Source organism: Stegostoma tigrinum, chromosome 5 (assembly GCF_030684315.1).
Source record: "Stegostoma tigrinum isolate sSteTig4 chromosome 5, sSteTig4.hap1, whole genome shotgun sequence".
Lineage (NCBI taxonomy): Eukaryota > Metazoa > Chordata > Chondrichthyes > Orectolobiformes > Stegostomatidae > Stegostoma > Stegostoma tigrinum.
This window is the reverse complement of record NC_081358.1, coordinates 69,793,020-69,809,104: the sequence shown is the minus strand read 5'-3', so window position 1 is coordinate 69,809,104 and position 16,085 is coordinate 69,793,020. Positions and strand designations below refer to the sequence as shown.

Sequence of the window (16,085 nt, the reverse complement as noted above, 5' to 3'; positions counted from 1 at the left end):
TACCTCTGACATCTGTCCTATACCTTTCACCCCTCAATTTAAAGCTATGCCCCCTCGTGCTCGCCGTTACCATCCTAGGAAAATGGATCTCCCTATCCACCCTATCTAACCCTCTGATTATTTTATATGTCTCAATTAAGTCACCTCTCAACCTTCTTCTCTCTAACAAAAACAGCCTCAAGTCCCTCAGCCTTTCCTCGTAAGACCTTCCCTCCATACCAGGCAACATCCTAGTAAATCTCCTCTGCACCCTTTCCAAAGCTTCCACATCCTTCTTATAATGCGGTGACCAGAACTGTACACAATACTCCAAGTGCGGCCGCACCAGAGTTTTGTACAGCTGCAGCATAACCTCTTGCTTCTGGAACTCGATCCCTCTATTAATAAAAGCTAAAACACTGTATGCCTTCTTAACAACCCTGTCAATCTGGGTGGCAACTTTCAAGGATCTGTGTACGTGGACACCGAGATCTCTGTGCTCATCTACACTACCAAGAATTTTACCATTAGCCCAGTACTTTGCATTCCGGTTACTCCTACCAAAGTGCATCACCTCACACTTGTCTGCATTAAACTCCATTTGCCACCTCTCAGCCCAGCTCTGCAGCTTGTCTATGTCATATATGATGAGCAAAAGGCTGCTGACATTCACTGTTGAGAATTTTAAGCATCTAAAAAGCATATCTTGGAATTGTACCATCTCAAACACTGCCATTACCACATACCTCAGCAATCTAAGAAATCAGGTGGAGCATACATTTCCTTGAGGCTCTGCAAGCCCCTTTGGAGCACTGGTATCCAAAATAGTGTGAAACTGCTTGAAAGCAAGTAATAATCCAAGCCTATTTATACTGCAAGGAAAGCTGAAACATCAGCACTAGATGCCATATTGAGGGTGGGTTCAGAAGTGTTGACACAGACTTGTCTATTACTGTCATCCTGAAAAGCATGGACTCCCTTTATTCTCTGTTGGGCTGGCATGCAAACCAATATTGTCAACTCCCCAACCAAACCACCCTCACCTATGTCCTAGCTACAATCCAATCATGCCCAATGACCCCAGCTCTATTCCACCCTCCGTTGTAGGTGCAATTCTGGTGAAGGATTTGGAGGCTCAGAGTATTAGATTAATAAATGAACTTCTTAAATCTCGTGTTGCATTGCCTTTCTTCACAAGACAACACTGGCTGTTAAGTTGGCCCTTCTTTAGAATGTCAACTGCAGAAGAAATCATTCTATTATCAATATCTAACATAGAAACTAACTGTGAATGTGTATTCTGCAAAAAAAAAGTCATTTCTGAAACAATGGTAAAGCTACATTTTTTTATTCATTCATAGGATATGGGTGTCATTGGCCAGACCAGCTTTTATTACTCATTCCTAATTGCCTAAAGAGCAGTTAAGTGTCAACCAGATTGTTTACCGATGGTGCTATAAGAAAATGAGTAAAAATGCTCAACATTGTTTTGGGAAAGCTTACAGCAGACTTTCAGTCCCTTTTTATTTGAGATGCTGTTGTTGTTACTGGTAACAGCTAGGGCTGTAATACGACAACATCATAATCACCACCTCTCTGTGAAAAGGAATATAGCTATTCAGATTGTGGCCTTGTTTGATGGAGCTCTTAATAGTTTAATTTGGGAAATGTGGATATTAAAAATCAGCATGTTATAGCCTAAATGTGATACAGTAAATACTTTTATAGTTTATCATATTTTACATGTCATTGTTCGGACTAATTATGTGTTTCAATGTCCTTATAAACCTAGGAGGTAAGAATTTGAATATTTTTGTCATTAGGAGAACAAAAATATTGCTCTCTAATTCATTAGCTTGATCTGGCATCTTATCTTCTATTGTACCTTTTAGATCAAACAACCTAAACTTGTAGAAATCTGGCTGGGTGGGGGAAATGGTGCAAGCAAACTCAATACCCTGGAGACTCGTCTAACTGTGCTGCACTTGGTAATGAATATCTCCAACAACTGCCACAGAGATACGTCACAAAACCCACAGAATTGGTCAACGAGGTACATCTAGTGTTGTTGTAATTAAACCCTGAGACTCTTAGTGGTAGCAATTAAAAATTAAATTGCATAGGTGAGAGTGAGAACTATATTTTGTAACAGGGTAGAGATAGGATTATTTAGTCTGTCAAGTTTGTTCTGCTATCCAGAAAACACGGCTAATACGATTTATGATTTCCAAAAGTTTCATTAATGCAACACAAGCACATGCAAACTTGAATTATTTCAGTATATTTAAACTTACAGAAAAATGTTCACCCCAAGGAACAAGTTACCTGGGAGAAAGCAGATGCAGTGGACTCATAATGCAATGCACCAGAAGGAAAGGGTGTAAAGACCAAGGCTTGGGGTTTACTGTTACCTGGGAAAGAGTGGAGACAGCAGATTTGCAGAGCAATACGCTGGGAAGGGAGAGGATAAAAATGAATTCAGGCTCAGGGTCTATAGTTATAGGGGAGAACACAGAGGGAACAGACTGTTGTTTGGATCTATTGTTATCTGAGAGAGGGTGAAGGCAATAGATAAAGCTTATAGCCTACTGTTAACTAGAAGAGAGTGGGGATAGATTACTGTAGTTACAACAGTGTGCAGAAGAACAGGTTTGAAAAAAACCTCAAACTGTAACATTGAGTCATAAGTTGTAAAGGTGGTGAGTAGAAGATAGCAAGGATTGCAGATGCTGGAAGTCAGAGTTGATAAAATATGGAGCTAGAGGAGCACAGCAAGTCAGACAGCATCTGAAGAGCAGGAGAGTCAATGTTTTGGGTCAGGACCCTTCATCAGAACTTTTTAATTCTCTCCCTTCACAGAGCATTTCCTGATGAAGGGTACTGACCCGAAAGGTCCTGAGTACACTTAGTGACTGAATCTAAACAAATGTAAATTTAAAAATGTGAACAATGAAAAACAATTAACAAGCAATTAGCTGAGGATTCTTGTATTTTTACTCACTGTAGTTACCACTGCAAAGTTGTGTTTAGTATCATGGGTTTAGCAGTATTAGTGAGGTTTATTATAGGGAATAAATTTTATTTGCATCAGTAAAATTGTATTGGTATTGGATACATTTCTTAGCATTAGTCTTATTTATTAGCAGCAACAAGGCTACTAATGAAGAAATAAAGGAATGGTAGAGGTGCTCTAACCACTGATGTACATGTTTTGTCCAGTGCTTAAGAACTCCATTCAAGACACTTCCTATTTATGCAGGAAATGTCATTTGAAGCAGCTTCAGCTCTAGGTTTTTAACTTGAACAGCAGATGGCATCACTGTGGGATATATGTGAGGGTGAGAGCTACACATGTAGCACATTTAAATATATGTCATCACAAAGGTTAAAATGAGATTTAATGATAAGGGAGGATCCTATCAGAGACAGTTAAAATTAAAGCAGCAGACAGTACAGCAAATCTCTGAATACATCCCATTCTCTAATCTATATTCACATCTGTACGAAGAAAAGACCAGGAGCTACAGGCCAATCAGTTTAACTGCAGTAATGGGAAAACCTCCAGAAATGATAATATGGGACAAAATTAATAGTCCATGGATTAACACAGATTAATTAAGGAAAACTAGCACAAATTTCTTAAGGGAATGTTGCACTTAATTAAATTGCTAGAATATTTTTTTCTTGAAGGGGCAAAATGGTGAGATGCTGAGTGCAAAGCTGTAAATAATTGCATGAACTTCCAAAAGGCATGTGATACAGTGCTGCACAATCCCTGTGGAAACTCTGCTACAAACATTCTATCCTCTGAAAAATATCTATTACCCACTAATTCCCATTTCCTATTATCCAACCTGCAATACCAAAAGCTGTTAAATCAACTCCAGTGTTCATTAATCTCATTATCATAGAGTGCTTACAGTGTCGAAACAGGTTATTCAACCTATCAGGTCCAGGCGAACCCTCTGAAGACCATCCCACCTGTACCTACCCCATCACTGTAATGTTGCATTTCCCATGGCTAATCCACCCAATCTGCACATCCCTGGATACTACAGGCAATTTAGCTTGGCCAATCCACCTAATTTGCACATCTTCAGACTGAAAGGAAACCAAAGCACCCAGCGAAAATCCACACAGACACAGGGAGAATGTGCAAACCCCATACAGACAGTCACCTGAGGGTGGAATCGAACCCAGGCCCCTGGTACTGTGAGGCAGCAATACTAACCACTGTGCCACCCTATCAGTAAGTCATATAGTCTAAATGAATGAATGAATACAGATATGTGAGATGAAAATAAATTAAGTCTTCAGTTAAGTTTCATTTTTATAATGATTGTGCTTCACACAAAAAATATTATGAACTCTTCACTTTGAAGGCAACAAAACAACGTATAATTATATATTGCCTTTAATTATTTTTAAAAAGGCACTTCAAAAAATGGACTCTCAGGAAGAGGAAGATTTAGTGGGATGATAAAGAGAAGTGGTCAGGAAGCAAAAAGGTCAAGGAAGGATTCCAGACAAAAAGGAAGCTGATGGTTTGACTACCAATGAGGGAGACAGAGAAAGAAGGTTTCATGGAAACCAAAATTAGGGCGACAATTTGCGCTGGTAGAGATTACACAGATAATAATGGATCGGACAGCGAAGACAAAGAGGGCTCCGACATGCAAGGTTTTCTAGATGAGAATAAAAGCTTCCAAGTTTTCAAAAATAGTTCCAATGGTACTGAGTGCTAGCCATGCAGCACAGCAGAAACTAAAAACAATTAATCATATAAGTACTGTGAGACAATAAGGACCGCAGTTTCTGGAAGCCAGAGCCTATTGGTGTAGGGCTAGAAAAGCACAGCAGGTCAGACAGCATCTGAGGAGCAGGTAAGTCAATATTTCAGGCCTGAAACGGTGACTTACCTGCTCCTCCGAAGCTGTCTGACCCACTGTGCTTTTCCAGCCTCACACCGACAGATATGTAAATACTGTGGCTGCAACAGCAGGTCAGAGGCCAGAAAACTTGCAGTGTGTAACTAAACCTCCTGCTCCCCAGAGCCTGTTGTCTTTCTACTAGGCACAAATCAGGAGTGTGATGGAACACTTTCCCTATTCTTGCCTGGATGGGTGCAGCTCCAAAGACATTCCAGAAGTGTGACACCAACCAGGCCAAAGCAGCCCACTTGACTGGCACCACATCCACGAATACCCGCTCCCTCCATCACCAATGTTCAGTAGCTGCTTTTGGAAGATGTACTGCAGAAATTCACATTAACTTCTTAGACAACACTTTCTAAATCCACAAACACACCTTTCTGGAAAGATGAGGGCACAAAAACATAGGAACACCATTACCTGCAAGTTCCCATCCTAGGCATTCATCATCCTGACTTGGAAATGCATTGCCATTTCTTCAGTGTTGCTGGGTCAAAATCCATCCCTAGTGGCATTGTGGGTCTACCTACAATAAATGGACTGCAGCAGTTCAAGAAGTCAGTTCACCACCACTTTCTCAAGGACAGCTAGGATTAGTAATACATACTGGCCTACCCAGCAATGCCCACAGCCCATGAGTTAATATTTTAAAACACTGAATGCTTCGAGGGATTGAAGGCTAAATAAGGTTGCTGAACACAGAATTGGTGGCCACTGAAGTTTTTAGTGGATGTAATATATGGAAGGCAAAAGTCTGAGAATGGTTAAGAAAAAAAGTGTTAATTAAAAAAACAAACTAGATTTCCTATCTTGATCCAATCTTAAAACAGATGGAATAAAACAAGAAAATCATATTACCTGTTTGTACAATTCTCAATCCTCTTTTGAAAACCTTTATTTAATCTGTTGCCTTCACCCTTTCAGGAAATAACTGTTAGATCATATATATGCACATTTTTAAAAATAATTATCCCTATCTCCCCTCTAAATCTTTTTCACCAATTATTCTTTATCTATGTTCTCTTGTTACAGATCCTTCTATCATTGAAGACAGTTGCCCCTCATTATTCTAACTTTTGCAGTGCTGCCACAAAGTCCCCACTGCAGCACTGCCAACTCCCCTCTTTGGTTCTGGCCATCTCTCACTGGCAGGAGAAGTATTTTTGAGGGCTCCGCATTTCCAACAGCCTCATTCTCCAGGACAGTGAGAGAGAATTGCAGTAGGGGTGTAATGCGCAGCAAGTCTAGTTCCCCCACCACCTCTGTGCCGTCTAAACCACCTCTGCTCCTGGATAAACAATGCCTTGATTCTAAATATTTTTCTTTTCAAATCTTCCTTTACTTCATCATTTCCCATCTATGAAATCTTCCACAGCCACACAACCATACAAAAACCTGTGCTCATCTGATTCTGATCACTTGAATATCCTCGATTTTACTTGCAGCCATGTCTAAGTAAGTCAAGGCCATTTCCTCCATAAACTCCTTCATCTCTTTGAAATTTTCCAACTTCTAAATTCCCATCAAAACATACTTCTTTGACAAAACTTTTGGCCACTTTCCCCATTTTATCTCATGTGTTCCAGTCTCAAAATGTTTAATGCTCTTGTGAAATATCCAGAGATATTTTGTTACACTAAAGGTGCTATATAAATAGCAGTTGTTTAAGAAAAGTGGACAGAGATCAGCGAGCTGATTTCTCATGAATTGCTCAAAGCTGGGACAAGTGTACAGTTAAAAAAATCAGTGCCAAAAGAGAGGCCCAGGCACAAGTGAAGGCAGAATATTATAGACTGGGGATGGTGCGTGGAGGTAGTAGCAGTAATGCATGCAACACAGGTTGTCTTGGCAGAAAAAATGGGATGGAGACTTTAATGCTCAGATCAGAGACTAATAAATTAAAGTTGCATCAGCCTGAGAAATTAGCTGATGAGGTGAAAGGAGATATTGGCAATCAGAGTTTTTGATAGAAACAAAATGTAGCTTCCTCATGTTGTACTGGAAAGTTAAGTTTAACTTGACCAAGACAACATTGAGACAATCAACCATCAGAGAAAATTTGTGAGAACACAAAACCTGGATGAGAACCTGATTTCATTACAGCCTTGGTTCAAACAAGGACAAAAGAACTGAATGCCTGATATGAGGCGAGAGTGACAACTCTTGACATCAAGGCTGTATTCGACCAAGTCTGGCATCAAGGAGCCAGAGCAAAACTGAATTGAATCAGAATCAGTGGCAAATTCTCCACTGGTTGGTGTCATGCCTGGCACATAGAAAGATGGTTGTAGCTTTGCAGTCAGTGTTCTCAACTCCAGGGCAACTCTGCAGTAGTCTCCCAGGATAGTGTCCCAGACCGAACCGTCTTCAACTGCTTCATCAATGATATTCCTTCCATTGGAAGTGGGGATGTTTGCTGATTGTACAATGTTCAGCACCATTCATAACTCCTCAGATACTGAAGCAGTCCATGTTCAAATTCAATAAAATCCAGACAATATCTGGGCTTGGGCTAACAAGTGGCAAGTAACATTCATGTCACACAAACACCAGGCTGTGGCCATCACCAATAAAAGGCAATCTAACTATTGCTCCTTGAATTCAATGGTATTACCATCACTGAATGCCCCACTATTAACACGCTTAGGATCACCACTGACCACAACCTCAACTGTACTCACCATGTAAACACGGTGGCTACCAAGATCAGGCTAGAGGCTATGAATACTGTTGTGAGTTACTCATCTCCTGACTCCTCAAGACTGCCCACCATTTACAAGGCACAAGTCAGGAGTGTGATGGAATGCTCCCCACTTGCCTGGATGGATGCAGCTCCAACAACACTCAAGAAACTTCCAGGACAAAGCAGCCGACTTGATTAGTAATATCCACAAACTCCCACTCCTTCCACCACAATGCTGATGTGTATTATCTGCAAAATACACTGCTGAAATTTGCCAAAGATCCCCAGACAGCACCTTCTAAACCCATTACCACTTCCATCTAGAATGACAAGGCCAGCAAATACATGAGAACACCACCACCTTCAAGTTCCCCTATAAGCCACTTACTATTCTGAGTTGGAAATATGTCACCATTCCTTCACTGCCACTGGATCATGATTCTAGAATTCCTTCACTAATGGCACTGTGGATCAACCTACAGTACATGGACTGTAGTAGTTGAAGAAGATAGCTCATCACCAGCTGATCAAGAAGCGACTCAGGACAGGCAATAAATGCTGGCCAGCCAGGATGCTGACATCCAGCAAATGAAAAAAAAATTGTGATCAAGTGAATCATACATTCAGGTGAAGAATAGAGCGGAGAATAGATTCTTAGAAGCAACTAGTGAAGTTTTTCTTGGAGATATTGTGTATCCTATTAATTGGTGTGATTGGACCTATTTTATGTGGACCTGAAAGGGTTAACCATTAACTGAGTGCAGTAAGCAGCGCCTATTGTGACGATGTCATAGGAACTTTTAATCAGAGTAAAGCAGTAACTTGTCAGAGACACGCTGTGTACTCCAAACAGTCTCTGTTGTAGTGTAGGCCGTATTCATGTCATTTGTAAATAGTTTTTATAGTGTAATAAACTTAATATGATTAATAGCAAGAATTTTCCAGTTAAATCAAAAAGAGAGATATTCTAATCCCCATGAAATGACTTTTGGTTTGAAGGAGCCCAGATACAGAACAGAAACCATCTAAAACCAATCCTATGCAGTTGGACAACAAGAGAGGGGCTGAAGGATTTGGAGTCCAATTAATGTTGCAGAAAAGTTAATGATGGGAATGCGGAGCAATGCTCCATGTTAAAATTGTTGAGAATTTCAACTGGGGCTTGATGGTAGTTTTGAGATTGTGCGAAGCTAGGCTGCAGATGTCTGAAAAAGATGGTTTTGAGCTATAAATGTCAAGCTGGAAGGTGACAATACATGTAAATGTAGTAAGAACAAAAATCTAAAATATGCTAAGTATCAATTAGCCAAAGTAGATTGTAACAGACAAGTAATGTCTAGGTTAATTAAAAGAATGAATACAAATTTTACAGCAGATTTGCAAAAACCCACAAGAAAAAGTGGCCCAATCAAAGCTAAAATGAGTAATTAAATTTAGTAGCAGTCCAAAGGAAGAAGCCAAAAAAACAGTAGAAAGCATGACGATTGGGAAATGTTTAGAATGCAGCAGCGGAAGATCAAAAGATACAATCAGAGATAATGGGAACTGCAGATGCTAGAAAATCCAAGAAAACAAAGTGTGGGGCTGGATGAACACAGCAGGCCAAGCAGCATTTTAGGAGCATAAAAGCTGACGTTTCGGGCCTAGACCCTTCATCAGAAAAGGGGGATGGGGAGAGAGTTCTGAAATAAATAGGGAGAGAGGGGGAGGCGGACTGAAGATAGATAGAGGAGAAGATAGGTGGAGAGGAGAGTATGGGTGGGGAGGTAGGGAGGGGATAGGTCAGTCTGGGGAGGACGGACAGGTAAAGGGGGCGGGATGAGGTTAGTAGGTAGGAATGGAGGTGCAGCTTGAGGTGGGAGGAGGGGATAGGCGAGAGGAAGAACAGGTTAGGCAGGCGGGGACGAGCTGGGCTGGTTTTGGGATGTAGTGGGGGAAGGGGAGATTTTGAAGTTGGTGAAATCCACATTGATACCATTAGGCTGCAGGGTTCCCAAGTGGAACATGAGTTGCTGTTCCTGCAACCTACGGGTGGCATCATTATGGCACTGCAGGAGGCCCAGGATGGACATGTCGTCTGAGGAATGGGAGGGGGAGTTGAAATGATTCGCGACTTGGAGGTGCAGTTGTTTATTGTGAACCGAGTGTAGGTGTTCCGCAAAGCGGTCCCCAAGCCTCCACTTGGTTTCCCCAGTGTAGAGGAAGCCACACTGGGTCCAGCGGATGCAGTATACCACATTGGCAGATGTTCAGGTGAACATCTGCTTGATGTGGATGGTCGTCTTGGGGCTTGGGATGGGGTGAGGGAGGAGGTGTGGGGGCAAGTGTAGCACTTCTTGCAGTTTCAGGGGAAAGTGCCGGGTGTAGTGGGGTTGGAGGGGAGTGTGGAGCGGACAAGGGACTCCCGGAGAGAGTGGCCTCTCCGGAAGGCAGACAAGGGTGGGGATGGAAAAATGTCTTTAGTGGTGGGGGTCGGAGGATGATGCGTTGTATCCGGAGGTTGGTAGGGTGGTATGTGAGGACGAGGGGGATTTTGTTTTTGTCGCTTATTGTGGGGGCGGGGTGTGAGGGATGAGGTGCGGGAAATGCGGGAGGCACGGTTGAGGGCGTTCTCAATCACTGCGGGGGGGAGTTTGCGGTCCTTGAAGAACGAGGGCATCTGGGATGTGCGGGTGTGGAATGCTTCATCCTGGGAGCAGATGTGGTGGAGGCGAAGGAATTGGGAATAGGGGATGGAATTTTTGCAGGAAGGTGGGTGGGAGGAGGTGTATTCCAGGTAACTGTGGGAGTCAGTGGGGCTTGAAACGGACATCGGTTTGTAGATGGTTGCCTGAAATGGAGACAGAAAGGTCCACGAAGGCAAGGGACATGTTGGAGATGGTCCAGGTGAACTGAAGTTTGGGGTGGAAGGTGTTGGTGAAATGGATGGACTGTTCGAGCTCCTCTTGGGAGCATGAGGTGGTGCCGATACAGTCATCAATGTATTGGGGCAGGAGGTGGTGTTTAGGGCCAGTGTAGATGCGAAAGAGGGACTGTTCCACATAAGCTACCAAGAGGCTAGCATTGCTTGGGCCACCCCCTTTGTCTGTATGAAGTGGGAGGAATCGAAAGAGAAGTTGTTGAGGATGAGGACGAGTTTGGCTAGGCGGACAAGGGTGTCGGTGGAGGCAGACTGCTCGGGTCTATGGGACAGGAAGAAGCAGAGGGCCTGTAGGGCATCTGCATGGGGAATGCAGGTGTATAAGGACTGGACGTCCATGGTGAAAATGAGGTGTTGGGGACTGGGGAATTGGAAGTTATGGAGGAAGTGGAGGGTGTGGGTGGTGTCGCAGACGTAGGTAGGGAGTTCCTGGACCAAGGGGGAGAAAATGGAGTCCAGATAGGTGGAGATGAGTTCGGTGGGGCAGGAGCTGGCGGAGATAATAGGTCGACCAGGGCAGGTGGGTTTGTGGATTTTGGGAAGGAGATAGAAGCGGGATGTGCAGGTTTGTGAACAATGAGGTTGGAGACTGTGGGTGGGAGGTCACCCAATGTGATGAGGTCATGGATGATTTGGGAGATGATGGTTTGGTGCTTGGGGATGGGGTCATGATCAAGGGAGCGATAGGAGGAGGTGTTGGAAAGTTGGCATCTGGCCTCAACAATGTAAAGATCAGTGCTCCATACTACAACTGCACCTCCCTTGTCTGCAGGTTTGATGGTGTGGTTGGGATTGGAGCGGCCCACACCCTCCACCTCCTGCAGAACTTCCAATTCCCTGGCCCCCAACACCTCATTTTCACGATGGACACCCAGTCCCTATACATCTGCAGTCCGCATGGAGATGGCCTACAGGCCCTCTGCTTCTTCCTGTCCCGTAGACCCGATCAGTCCCCCTCCACCGACACCCTCATCCGCCTAGCCAAACTCGTTCTCACCCTCAACAACTTCCCTTTCGCTTCCTCCCACTTCCTACAGACAAAGGGGGTGGCCATGGCTACCCACATGGGCCCAAGCTATGTCTTCCTCTTTGTAGGCTATGTGGAACAGTCCCTCTTTCGCACCTACACTGATCCTAAACCCCACCTCTTCCTCTGTTACAACCACCTTCCTGCAAAAATTCCATCCCCTATTCCCAATTCCTTTGCCTCCACCGCATCTGCTCCCAGGATGAGGCATTCCACACCCACACATCCCAGGTGTCCTCGTTCTTCAAGAACCGCAAATTCCACCCCCCCCCCCGCCGCAGTGGTCAAGAACGCCCTCAGCTGTGTCTCCCGCATGTCCTGCACCTCATTCCTCACACCCCGCCCCCGCAATAAGTGACAAAAACAAAATCCCCCTCATCCTTGCATACCACCCCACCAACCCCTGGATACAACGCATCATCCTCCGACACTTCCACCATCTACAATCCGACCCCACCACTAAAGACATTTTTCAAATCCCACCCTTGTCTGCTTTCCGGAGAGACCACTCTCTCCGGGAGTCCCTTGTGCGCTCCACACTCCCCTCCAACCCCACTACACCCAGCACTTTCCCCTGCAACTGCAGGAAGTGCTACACCTGTCCCCACACCTCCGCCCTCACCCCATCCCAAGCCCCAAGATGACCATCCACATCAAGCAGATGTTCACCTGAACATCTGCCAATGTGGTATACTGCATCGTTGAACCCAGTGTGGCTTCCTCTACACTGGGGAAACCAAGTGGAGGCTTGGGGACCGCTTTGCGGAACACCTACGCTCGGTTCGCAATAAACAACTGCACCTCCAAGTCGCGAACCGTTTCAATTCCCCCTCCCATTCCTCAGACGACATGTCCATTCTGGCCTCCTGCAGTGCCATAATGATGCCACCCGTAAGGTTGCAGGAACAGCAACTCATATTCCGCTTGGGAACCCTGCAGCCTAAGGTGTATCAATGTGGATTTCACCAGCTTCAATATCTCCCCTGCCCCACTGCATCCCAAAACCAGCCCAGCTCGTCTCCGCCTGCCTAACCTGTTCTTCCTCTCAACTATCTCCTCTTCCCACCTCAAGCCGCACCTCCATTTCCTACCTACTAACATCATCCCGCCCCCTTTACCTATCCATCCTCCCCAGACTGACCTATCCCCTCTCTACCTCCCCACCCATACTCTCCTCTCCACCTATGTTCTCCTCTATCTATCTTCAGTTCGCCTCCCCCACTCTCCCTATTTATTTCAGAATTCTCTCCCCATCCCCCTTTTCTGATGAAGGGTCTAGCCCGAAACGTCAGCTTTTATGCTCCTAAGATGCTGCTTGGCCTGCTGTGTTCATCCAGCCACACACTTTGTTTTCTTGGACTCTCTAGCATCTGCAGTTCCTATTATCTCTGATCACAATTTTAACCTCACTGTGAAGCCTCTTCCAGGATGCCTAACCTGAAGAAATTACCCTCCTCCCTCCGGACCAACCTCAGGGGATCTCTCTCCCACTGCAACTCTCTTGTCACCTCATCAGCCTTGAAACTACTTGACCATGTCCTGAAGCAAACCAGGTACCACAGCCACATCACCTTCCTCAGCACCTGCCTATGGAACTAGATCATCCCCAATGGACTACAGTCTACATTCAAGCCTTTCCAATTTCTCCCCGACCGTGACCATATCTGCATCCAGAACATTTATTTCAGAATCCTCTCCCCATCCTCCTTTTCTGATGAAGGGTCTCGGCCTGAAATGTCAGCTTTTATGCTCCTAAGATGCTGTTTGGCCTGCTGTGTTCATCCAGCCCCACATTTTGTTATCAAAAGATGTAATGTTTGTGGCAGTCATTGCTTGGTTTTTTTATAGACCACATTCATTCTGCATGTTGTGGGAATGGGGTCTTTAGTCCTTGTGAGTGTTTGTCATAGGGTGGCTGTGGGCTTGTGTGCTAACATGATTCCTAGTGGTCTTAGGAGTCTTGTTGTCAGTTCCGATGTATTCTTGATATAGGGCAGTGTGGCCAGTGTGTTCATCTGCAGATACCTACTAAATAGACAGTAACAGAGGGCACTGTATGCCCTAATATGAATCTGATTGTCAGTACCCTGATTCATGGTATGGAAATCATAGAATTGTACATTAATGTCATTACATCATCACAAAGAAATTTGTTTGCTTTGGTTTTAGTAGGATAATAGGTCGGCACAACATGGTGGGCCAAATAGCCTGTACTGTGTTGTACTGTTCTATGTTCTAACATAGGACTGACAGAAAAGACACTAGCCATCAGAATACATGAACATTAGCTAGCAGCAAAATGGCACAACAAACTCTCCTCGTACTTTATTGTACTTTCAGACAATGAAGGACATCAGTTTAACTGGGACAAGGTAACCACAGTAGCCCAAGCCAAACATAGATCTGCACAGGAATTCCTAGAGGCATGGTTCTCCACCCATAATGCAATCAACATACATATAGAATTGGACCCCATATACAAACCCATACAGATCAAAACTGGAATTGACACTACTCACCATAACAGACAAGACTGTATAAATTCCAAGCGGAATAGAATAACACCACTTCATCAGAGCATCACTGATGATGTCACCTAGCATGGTGATGTAACGTTTGAATGAAAACAAGCCAGCTCGGTGAGCAAGTCAACGACCTCACTATGTTATAGCTTCACATCTGCAATGTCTTACACAAAAACCATGTCTAAGGACATTGACGGAATAAAACAATGAACATCTAGGGAAAGTTGTAAAGAGTAGTACAACTGATATTTTCATTGGCATGGATCATTTTGGGCCAAAGGACCAGCCTCTGTGCAACAGGACTCTATGACACTATGATCCAGTCCCATTTGCCACAGTTTGGCCCATATCCCTCTAAACCTTTCCTATTCATGTACTCATGTCTTTTAAATGTTGTAATTGTACCTGCTTCCACTACTTAATCTGGCAGTTCATTCCATACATGTATCACCTACTGCGTGAAAAAGTTGCCCATCATGTCCCTTTTAAATCTTGCCCTTCTCTCCTTAAACCTAAGCCTTCTAGTTTTAGACTCCCATACTCTGGGAAAAAAAAATCCCTGGCTATTTACCCTGTCTATGTCCTTCATGATTTTATAAACCTCTATAATGTCACCCCTCAGCCTCTGATGCTCCAGAAAAAAAATCCCCAGCTTATTCAGGCTCTCCCTAGAGCTCAAACTCTCCAATCCCAGCAATATCCTTGTAAAACTCTTCTAAACCCTTTCAGGTTTATTTCCTATAGCAGGGACACCAGAATTGAACACAATATTCTACAAGTGGCCTGTACAGCTGCAAAAATGACATCCCAATGCCAACACCCAATGCAGTGACTAATGAAGGCAATCTCTACTACCCTGTCAACCTGCAACACCACTTTCAACAAACAATGTACCTGCACCCCTAGTCTCTTTGTTTGGTAACACTTCCCAAGGCCCTACAATTAACTCTATAAACTACCAGAGAAGTTCTTCTCTCCATTAATCTCAGTATTTATTGCTTTTTACTGCTCACCGATCTGCCACTCATTACAAGCATCAAGTTGGATCCACATTGATCCTGCATTAATTTACAAGTAGAAGATTGAGGAAATGAAATAACTGTAACTTTTTTCCAAAAACGCATTGGTAATGAATTGAGATTTTAAATGTGATTGTTCAGATTTCTTTCCCTGAAATTTTTGGGCTTTGGCCTTTGATAAACTAGCACTGACGTTTTCATTCGGTATATGAAAAACTAGCTTTTTCAGCAAAACTCTTGTGGTCGATTTTATATGAGCTCAATTTTATATGTACAATAATTTTATTTTCATTTAGCTTGAAAAATATAACACTGTTTAGAACAAATGATAGTGACAGAAGTGACATATTCTTTTTGATCTGCAATGCAGAATCCCTGTCCGCAGGTGTATCTCCATAGTATTCTTGCAAACTGTATAGAATGAGTTAACAAGCCAAACTGAATAATCACTCACAGTGTGTTCAGGTTCTTCTGCCTCTTAAAGGCTCCTGGTGGAATTTCTCTGATCCTGTTAAATCTCAGGTCCCTGCAAGATAATCATTATAATTCAAACATTAACCATTGAAAATGCTGTTTTACTGGTAATAAATAAGTCAACTGATTTTAACTTGCTAGTTATAGCTGTATCCCAAATGGTGAGTTTTGTCTTCTACGCATTTTCCATCATACCTGGTTCTGGATATTCTGACAGAGAATATTGGGATGGCATAGTGGCTCAGCGGTTAACACTGTTGCCTCACAGCACCAGAGACTTGGATTCAATTCTTCCCTTGGCTAACAGCCTGTCTAGAGTTCACACATCCTTCCTGTGTCTACGTGGGTTTCCTCTGGGTGCTCCAGTTTTCTCTCACAATATAAAGATGTGTTGGTTAGTTTGATTGGCCATGCTAAATTGCCCATAGTGTTGTGGGATGCATAGGTTAGGAGGATTGCAGAGTTACGGGGATAGCCTAGGTATGTGTGTCTAGGGGGTGTGGGAGTGTTGGGGTGGGATGCTCTTC

The 16,085-nt window shown here is 43.6% G+C and overlaps 1 protein-coding gene across 2 annotated transcripts in view; it reads right to left on the bottom strand.

Annotated features, from left to right (window-relative positions):
- LOC125452046 (peroxidasin homolog) overlaps positions 1-16,085 on the bottom strand; it is a 499,162-nt gene that overhangs the window by 342,165 nt on the left and 140,912 nt on the right. For both annotated transcript variants that reach the window (XM_048529957.2, XM_059646061.1), the window contains exon 2: positions 15,539-15,610. In XM_048529957.2, coding sequence (XP_048385914.2) covers positions 15,539-15,610 — 72 coding nt within the window. The remainder of the gene's footprint in view (positions 1-15,538; positions 15,611-16,085) is intronic.